Source organism: Polistes canadensis, unplaced genomic scaffold (assembly GCF_001313835.1).
Source record: "Polistes canadensis isolate GaletaPanama2010 unplaced genomic scaffold, ASM131383v1 scaffold_90, whole genome shotgun sequence".
Classification (NCBI taxonomy): Eukaryota; Metazoa; Arthropoda; class Insecta; order Hymenoptera; family Vespidae; genus Polistes; species Polistes canadensis.
The window spans coordinates 221,891-231,724 of record NW_014569637.1 but is presented as its reverse complement, the minus strand read 5'-3'; the positions used below and the strand labels follow the sequence as shown (position 1 = coordinate 231,724).

The following is a 9,834-nucleotide window of genomic DNA, read 5'->3' as shown; positions in this document are numbered from 1 at the left end:
ATATATAAATTATATTTTTTATTAAAAATATTGACATTTTTACTTATTACCTTAGCTAAATAGCATATACGATGATATAGTGAACACGTATATTAGAGACACTAGAGGAAATCTAGTGATCTCCCCCTTTTGATCCAGACTACGGGCATGAACGAATAAAAGGGACGGTGAATCAATCTAGGAACGTCGGTTTGGTGGAACCGAATTGTGCCGAGTTGAATCGAGTTGAGCCGAAATCGTGCGCGTACTATGTTTCGTAAGGGTTTGCTGTTCTACCGATCGTAACGAGAAGGAGAATTAAACAGAGATAGAGATTGAATGAGAAAGAAAGAGAAGAGAAGAAGGAGAAATAAAAATACAGAAAGAGAGAGAGAGAGAGAGAGAAAGAGAGACAGAGGGGGGGAGGGAACTTTCGTAGACGTAGTGAGCAACGAATAGACAAAAGGGGATTAGAGGCGAACAGGGTCGATGACCCTTGCACGTGGAGTGCTCGGAAGTAGGCCACGTCGTGACATCATGCAAAAGCAAGATGGCCGCCGGGAAACGGGCACATTCTCACAAATATGTTCTCTGTCGCGAGCAGAGGCCTCCTCGTCGTAGGCCTGACAGGGCCGCAGGCATTTTTCTTTTCTAAAGTGCCCATTGCCAACTGTAGTTTAGTCCCTTAATACCCGGACCCTTTTTCTCAGGGACAACGACGAATCAAAAAAAAGCTTACGAACCCTTTTAGAACTATTAATCCTCATCAACAATATCAAAATCTAATATTCAAGTATTACAATAACAACGAGATATATATTTTCACCTGTGATTCATTTTACATTACGTAATATTTTATTTTTATCGAATAAAATATCAATATTAATTTGTTTCATTTCAATTATAATATTCAACGATTCTAAGAAATTGACCAATCGGAACGTGGTATTTCTCATGGATCTATCGTTACCATTGGTCGGACAGTTGCCATTGGTCGAAACGTTAGAAGAAATTAAATGAATTCGTATCTTCTTTTTCTTTTCTGTCATACGTTGACAAAGTGCGGAATAATAATAATGAAAAAAAACACACAAACAAAAAACAACACCAAAAAAAGGAGAAGAAGAAGAAGAAGAAAGAAAATAAAAGAAAAGAAAAGAAAGAAAGGAGAAAAGAAAGAAGGAATTTGGGAAAAATATGCGAACGTGGTCGACGTTCATCCACGAGGAGTCAGCCACGCGCGCATTTTAGCACATGTGTGTTGAGTGATAGAGAGAGAGAGAGAGAGAGAGAGAGAGAGAGAGAGAGAGAGAGAGAAAGAGAGGGTAAAGAGTAAAGAGTTGGCTAAAGGGGGGGTTGGTGGGATGGGGGGGGCTAGAGGGGGGGCTTCTAGAGAGTAGGGGTCGACAACGCAATCCGCATACGCGGTTCTTTATTCGGAACGCGTAAGCGTTCGTGCCGCGGGTATGCATGCGATGCATCGTCGAATACTGGCCAGCAAGCAAGCAAGAATATATGTAGTACTTACATGTAGAAACTGCTGCATTATTCTGCTGGTTGCAGCAAGATGGTATATCACCGGTGCTACGCCAGTGTCCGCATCCTAATTGCTTCGTATATACGTAAGCAACGCGTGCGTGTTATTTCCCCCCCCCCCTCCTGCCCCCCAGTCTCCTCAACCTCACCCCCGCCTTTCCCCACTTCACCATTCTTTACTCCACTCTCTTCTCTTTTCTCTTAAACGATACCGTCACCACGAATTATCTTTTCTTAACCCTCCGCCCCCTCTTCCCACCATAAATTCCATGTAGGATCATGTGTAACCGTTGTATTACCCATCATCATCGATCCCTAATCTTTGCACATAACAAATCCCGTTTTATCTCTTTATATATGTGAATATATATATCAATACTTTATATTTAACGTAGTTATATTGTTTTATATTTAATTTAAGTTCCTTTCATTTTGTTCGTTCTTTTTTTCTCTTTTCTTTTCTTTTTTATGATAAAAATTTGATTATTTTTGGATACGATAATAAATGTTTAGATTTATTTTGATATAATTTTTTAATAAGAATACGCGAATATTTTATTCATGATAGAATTTATTACTAATAGCTTTGTCGTTTTGTATAAAGTAAAATTATGTTGTGGAATTTGTAGCATGTATGTGCAATTTATAAAAGATACTCGTATTTTTATTAGTATTTTTGTGATACAGCAGCCTTCAATATAACCGTAATACATAACTTCGTGTATTATGATAAAGTTAGATTATAATAGGAGAATGATAAAATTCATATTATATAATTTTCCTCGAGAGACACTAGAAATAATTAGGTTACATAGAGCGAGTTAACGATTAACTCTTGTGTAACAACTCGTTGTATCCATCCTCATCGGCATAACTATTTGCGATTAACCTCTTTTTTTTTTATTTTCTTCTTCTTCTTCTTCTTCTTCATCTTCATCTTCTTCATCTTCTTCTACTTCTTCTTTTATTTATTTCTATCTTTCTTGTGCGCTGAGATAAAACTAGGCTGCTTCTCTACGAATGCGAAATATACGTTCAGAATTTTTGTCTAATGTAATATTTCTCTCTCTCTCTCTCTCTCTTGTGTATTTTCTTTCTTTCGCGAAGATTAAATGCTGACGACAAATAACTAAAGCGCATGCGCAATTCTTATCACGACCGACTAATTTTATTTTTTCTTTGAAAAGATTCCTACTATACGCCAGGAAACAACATAGCTTATATATTCTTCATTTCTTTACTTATTTTTTTTCTTTTTTTTTTTTCTATTAATTTTTACTCTTCGTTATTTCTTGTTAATTTTTAATTTTACCCGAGATACACGTGTCTTCGCTATCGAAGAATTTTATAAAGTTATAATGCAAGATACACGATAAAAAGTCATGAACGTATACATATATTTGATAAATATAACACCGGCAATTATATTCAGACATGTTTCTCATGAATAATTCGTCGAGATGATCGTCGTTTCTAGACGAGTTTATGCATTTCAAAGATTTATTGCTATTACTTGGAAGGAAAAAGAAAAAAGAAGAAGAAAATGAAAAAAGAAGTAAAAGAAAAAAAAAAATACAAAACAAAATATAAATAAGGAAAATTATACAAAAAAAAAAAAATATATATATATAAAAAGAACAAGGATATTTAATACTATGCGTTCTTGATTTATATCTGTGCGTGCATATGCCAAAGTATTAGCATATTTAAACGATATCGATTGAAGCAATTATAGTTTTTAGATCAATTTCTTTCAACTCTATCAATAACTCTATTCTCGACAGATTAATTACTATATTATTTGTATAATAATTTTTTTTCGTTATTATTTTATCTAAAAATACTCGTTAAATTGATGCTATATTTTTTAAATACATGGAAATATATTTATACAGCCGTGTTATTAACTATTTATTTGGAAAAAGACAAAATCCGCAAGGTCAATTTAAAATACCATTCGTACGATTATTTTCTACGGATAGAAAAATTCTCTTTTACAAAAAAAAAAAAAAAAAAAAAAAAAAAAAAAATGATACATAAACTTATTTAATACAATTCACAAAAAATTATTTTCTACGTAAAAAAAAAAAAAAAAAATTGGAAAAAAGAAAATAATAATAAAAACAAGGAGGGATACTCGCGTACTGTATTATATCGATTCGAAGATATTATCGTATTATCCGCGTGACCGGTAAAAAATATTTTCATAACAATATATCGAATCGAACGGTTGGTTGGTTGGTGGTCTCGTTCGCGTAAGATATCAGCTGCCGTAGTTACAGTGCTTCGTTTGTTCGAAATATTTTTTTGATGACTCCGAAAGTGAATAAGGGTGATACGAGGGGAATAGAGGGGAACTTATTCGCGAGTATGTAAACTGAATCGTTTCACGTTGCTTGTTAGACGATACTTATATAATTTTATCACTTTACATATATATAAAACGTAGTACTACGTGCACATGTATATATGTGAATATGTGTGTGTATAAACTTTTATTTAGATGGTGCGTAAAAGAAAAAAAAAAAAAGAAATCGATTGATAGATAACTTATCTAAATTAAATTATGGATTACAAGATAAATTTTCTTCTTTTTGAATAGAGAAAAACTATTTGATTTTTGTTTGTTGAAAACATTAGAATTTGTGGAAATCGTTTCTGCAGTTAGTTGAAATTCTGTATTCTTTTTTCTTATTGTTGTGCAACAAAATTGCATAAAAAATATGCAATCCGTGGTCAACAAATATCTCAGAATATTCGAAATATACGCAACATACGAAAATCCGTAGTTTATTATTTCGTTATTCCTTTGTAAAAGTCATATAAGCAAAAAAATCAATAAAAGAAATTTGATCAACTTTATATAGATGACAATGAGACAGTTTAACGATGGATTTCGAAAAGAATGGTACGTAGAACTTATACTCTTTGTTTTTAAAGTATAATATATATTTTCTTCGAATTATTAACGATTATTTAAGATATATCGAACACTTAAAAACCTTGTTTGTTAAATGGAAGTTATTTTGACCGAAAATAAAAATTGTTTCTGTATTAGGTTCAAATTTTGTCAATTCACCAACATAATATAATACATATAATATAATAAATAATCAATTAATATATATATATACAAACATAAAACTTATATGTTAGTTGATTAATTATTTAAAAATTACGTAGTATTTTCCTTCTTTTTTTTTCTTTGTTAAATTAAATCTGTAAAGATCAGACCGAGGAAAAAGAAATATAATAAATACAATAAAAATTCATTATATTAGAGTTTCTGATAAAATCAGATAAAATTGTAAGCTACTGAAGTAGGAAATAGAAAATGACACATCGTAATATTCGTGTTTACGTAAACAAGGTCTTTTTTTGTGTGATAGTTATGCTTGCTTTACGTTGTTGTTACGACATAGTAATAAAAAAAAAAGAAGAAGAAGAAAAATAAAAAAATAAAAGAAAAATCATGTTGAAAACGATTATTAGACGTTTTACTTATATACTTATTTAAGTACTACGTAAGTGTATTTATAAGAGTATATAATCTATTATGTGTGTGTGTATGTACGCGTATCTTTGAGAACGTTGAATACGTATAAGAAGAAACCACAAATTTCTGAGATCTTTGTTAACTATGCGGAATGAATAGTGTCTTTACCACATGTGTGTACAAAATTTCTAAGAATTTTCATACCTCTCTTCCTTCAATCTCTCTCTCTCTCTCTCTCTCTCTCTCTCTCTCTCTCTCTCTCTCTCCCTCTCTCCCTCTCTTTCCCTCTCTTAATGTACTCTTACGTAAAAGAGTTAGAAACGATCTTGCTAGCTAGCTAGCTATCGTTCGTTCGTTCATATAATTTTCTTAAATACACCTACGTATATATTACAGACGTATGTAATTGTAGAAAATAATTTGATAGATATAAATGACACGGTGTTATTTCATTGGTATTACCTTGAATACGTTATTACGACCATTAGTTTAACTAATTTATTAGAAAAAAGAAACGAATATCAGCCATTTTGTATTTTTTCTTTTCGTATTTTAAAAAGACTTTTTCGCGATCGTTTCATCAATGCACCTTGTTATTTTTTTGTTTTTTTTTACGCATTTCCAAAAAAATATTCTCTACCATTTTGATACTCTCCGTTATTTTTTATTGCGATTTGTATCATTCATGTCAGATAATTTGCAAGAGTTTTAAATAATGTTTGAAAAAATTAAAAATTATCATTGATAAGAATAAGTAGAAACCTTTAAGCTTACCATTTCGTTCCGTTTCATCGTTCAGAAGCTGATAACTCGTTCAACTTTTTTTTTAAATTCTATTAGATGATCAATACTCTCTCGATTAATTGAATTTTTACGAGATTACTGCACAATGAAAAGTCATTATTAAATCGTCCGTGAAGAATTCAGTTTAAACATGAGATTAACGATAACGAGACAGATCGCGCTCTCTAGCGGAACTTTCGATAATTCTTTAATATCGATCCACTTATTTCGATATATTATTTGAAATATTATTATTTATATAATCAGCGATAGAAACGAACATATAGTTTTAATCATAATTATATTTTTTCTTATATTTGCATTTTCAAATTTAATTATGAAAATATTTTTTATTGTCTCTGATTTTGTCATTAGCTGTTAAATGGCTTGGTAAATAATGCAGAAAATTACATTTCCTTACAATTCCCTCGTTTTTATCTACCTAGTTTCATTTTTGTTACTACCATGACCACCAGTGGGCGATAGTATGTACTTAAGACGATGAAAGAATACATTATTCTTTGATAGTATATATGTTACCGTCATAGCTGGAAATCAGTCATTGCTAGTAATTCCTCGGCATTCTTATCAATGAAAAGCGCCTACCGACAAAGTCGGAGAAAAGACATTTTACAGAGTTTTTCCTGGGCATCGAACATAGAAACTTTTCAAAGAAATATTAAAGATTGTGCAATGCGGTAAATTGTGCATCTTTGCAATTTCTTTGAAAAGTTTTGGTAAATATTTTTTATACTAAAGGTAAATAGATTTTAATGAATCTAATATTAAATTAAAGTACACTATTTTGTCTACGCGTAGAATACCATATCGAGTTATAAATTTAGCATGTAAACTTCATAAAATGTCAGAGAATGCAATGTTGTAAATTGTGCATCTTTGCAATTTCTTTGAAAAGTTTCGGCAAATATTTTTTATATTTAGAGCAAGCGAATCTTAATGATTTTTATATTAAATTAAAGTGCATTTTTTTATCTACACGTAGAGTACCTTTTCGCGTTATAAATGAATCTGCAAAGGTTCATAAAATGGCAAAGAAAAGTTTGCGGATTAGGCATTGTTCACATTGCCTAACGCTAGGCATTGTTAACATTGCCGGGGGAGGTTTGGAACCTAGGCCGGTTAGCATTAATTTACTCGTTTTCGTCCAGAAAAGCATGTAATAATATATGTATAACTATACTATATATGCTATCAAAGAATATATCATATACTATCATATACTATCAAAGAATACTGTATTCTTTTATTTCGTTAAGTGCATACTATCGCCCACTGGTGGTCTCGGTAGTAACAAAAATGAAACTGGGTAGATAAAAAAGGAAGACTTGTGAGTTTTTATCCATTTCTGTATTCTTTGATTTCCTATTCTTGAATTTTCATTTTCAATGCGTACAACGTTTCTTGCAATATTATATTTAAATAAATTATTTAAAATTGTCAATGAAATATATCGAATAAAATTTGTAACAAACGATATTAAAATTATATCCAAATTTCGATATTGATAAACAACCAATCAGATTCAACCTGGATGAATATAATTGGTGAATCATAGAAATCAATAGTAAGGTAGTGTCATCTAACGGTAGGAATAGTAAACACATGTCGGTAAACGTGTACAGTATTGTGAAAGTTCTTTTCGATAAATGTTTCTTTCTATTGTGGCTTGTAGATAGGCTTGTCGGTTATGTGGTTATGGCATACCGGTTGTAACATCGACGCCATTTTAAGGAGTGTAGTGACTAAAGATGCAGTTATTCCTGTGTTCTTTTTAATTAATCTAAGCGAGATAATTAAAGTTGGTTGCATTATTGTGTAATAATAAACAAAATGACGCAATTTTTACCACCTAATTTACTTGCATTATTTGCTCCGCGCGAACCAATACCTTATTTGCCACCGGCCAGCAAGCTCCCACACGAAAAGAAGAATGGAGGATATATTGGCGTTGGGACATTTCTTAAATATTTTGAGGTAAATTTTATTTTCTTACATTAATACATGACATTAATATTTTTCACCTATGTTTTTTTCCTTTTTTTTCATATCAAACGGATATTGTTTTTAATTAGGCCTTTCAAACCTCAAATAATTGGATACATTTTTTAAAACTTTCTTGAGTGTGTATGATTTTCAAGTGCGATTTGAAATGTATGCATATGTGTGAGTGATCTTTTTTCTTGTTTTCATTTTTAATGCGTTATGTAAGAGCGATTGGATGCATTTCAAATTTTATTAATCATCGAGAATGTATATTATGTATTGAGTAGTGACACAATACGTCATGTAAATTTTTTGTTTTTGCAAATATTACTTTTTTAATTTATCCATTTTATAAATTTATAAAAGGATCCCAAGGATACTCCACCACCTGTACGTGTGGAAACTCGAGAAGAAAGATTGGAGCGTAGAAGAAGAGAACGTGCTGAACAAGTTGCTTATAAATTAGAACAAGAAATTGCTGTTTGGGATCCTGCTGGTATACCCAATGTGACTGCAGATCCTTTTAAAACATTATTTGTAGCAAGAATAGTACGTATTTATTTCAATAGTTTTACCATCGAATATAATTGGATAGAACATTTTTTGAGTTAAGCGTGTTAAATATTTTATGATATATTATTAATGTAAGCATATTGTTTTAGAATTATGATACATCGGAATCCAAGCTTAGGAGGGAGTTCGAAGTCTACGGACCGGTAAAAAAGGTATAATCAAATATAAAATGGTTGACATTTTATAAATTTAATTGAATTTATTTTCTCTATATTGTGTTAATAATTTTTAGATTGTGGTAATTCATAATACAATAAATGGCAAACCTAGAGGATATGCCTTCATTGAGTATGAGCACGAAAGAGACATGCACTGTAAGTAACAGCCCAGAAATATAATATTTTCTTAAAAGCCTCCGTGAGTCCATAGTATGGAATCTCACATTTCTTAGTATCACTTCCAGCTAGATATAGTGGGGCAGGGCTATAGTTAGGCTACCCATTTTCATTGGTACTTAACCAGAAGGTTGTGGGGGGTCCCACGGTACATCCTTGCAGGAATACCATTTTCTAAATACATAAAAATATGGTAAACGATTGAAATGAAAAAGAGATTATTGGCTGTCTTGATTAATGCAGTTTTTATCTTGTTCTTGGTACAGCGTGGTGGCCGCTGCCGGCAACTAGTGCCGTTCACTATTCCATGCAAAATCCCTGAACCTGCCTGATATGATAGGTTTGTATGTGTGGTAAGATCCAACATACAACAAAGTTTGTTAGCATCTATGCTTACCCTACATTTCTCTTCAGCGGTTTATTTAATTAAAATCTCAATTTGATTCAATTTTTATTCTAATCGGATGAGAGCTCAATGTTGGCCACACTCTTAAAGTGTTCGCAGAAAGCAGGTGTCTATCTTGTTTGTTTGACAGATTTATTTATGGTTTGTGGTTTTATTTTGAAGAGTACGCGTAAAGTTAGCATTCTACATTGAAATTGATTGGTGGGCTTCTAGGGAAAAGGTTCAGGGACACGGGCGGTGAACAGTCACGTTATTGTTATTATTATATTATTATTATTACACATACATACATACATGTTTTGGTCTTCGTCGACTAGACATTTTCTTGTTACATTCGTATGAAATTCTAACGCGTTTTCAAACTCAAATATACTAAAATTTTAGGAGTCATTCAAATTAGTCCAATATCGTCATTAGGCAACGCGTTTATAATATTCAATGAAATTAATTGCCATTATGCATATAATCATAGGTGTGTCATTACTTGAAAGTAAAAACGTTAATGGTTTTATTCAAATGTTCGATACTAAGCAAGGGTAGAGCATTATAGAGATCTTCTCCGAGAAAAGCAGTTTGAAATTTTTCAGAGATTTAGTAGAATATTTCATAATGCAGATTAGTGGACTATTATTATTGTTGTTATTATTATTATTGTTATTATTATTATTATTGTTATTATTATTATTATTATTATTCTTATTATTATTCTTATTCTTATTATT

The 9,834-nt window shown here is 31.4% G+C and overlaps 1 protein-coding gene and 1 long non-coding RNA gene across 2 annotated transcripts in view; one reads left to right on the top strand and one right to left on the bottom strand.

Annotated features, from left to right (window-relative positions):
• Nucleotides 1-2,073: 2,073 nt before the first annotated feature.
• Nucleotides 2,074-5,912, bottom strand: LOC106787038. The gene is made up of 2 exons (XR_001381733.1): nucleotides 5,786-5,912; nucleotides 2,074-2,529 (listed from the first exon to the last, which is right to left on the bottom strand). It is a non-coding gene; the product is annotated as an uncharacterized LOC106787038 (long non-coding RNA).
• Nucleotides 5,913-7,423: 1,511 nt separating this feature from the next.
• LOC106787037 (U1 small nuclear ribonucleoprotein 70 kDa) overlaps nucleotides 7,424-9,834 on the top strand; it is a 6,216-nt gene continuing 3,805 nt past the window's right edge. Inside the window, exons 1-4 of the mRNA XM_014749043.1 lie at nucleotides 7,424-7,789; nucleotides 8,165-8,347; nucleotides 8,461-8,523; nucleotides 8,604-8,685. Coding sequence (XP_014604529.1) covers nucleotides 7,646-7,789; nucleotides 8,165-8,347; nucleotides 8,461-8,523; nucleotides 8,604-8,685 — 472 coding nt within the window. The 5' untranslated portion in view covers nucleotides 7,424-7,645. The remainder of the gene's footprint in view (nucleotides 7,790-8,164; nucleotides 8,348-8,460; nucleotides 8,524-8,603; nucleotides 8,686-9,834) is intronic.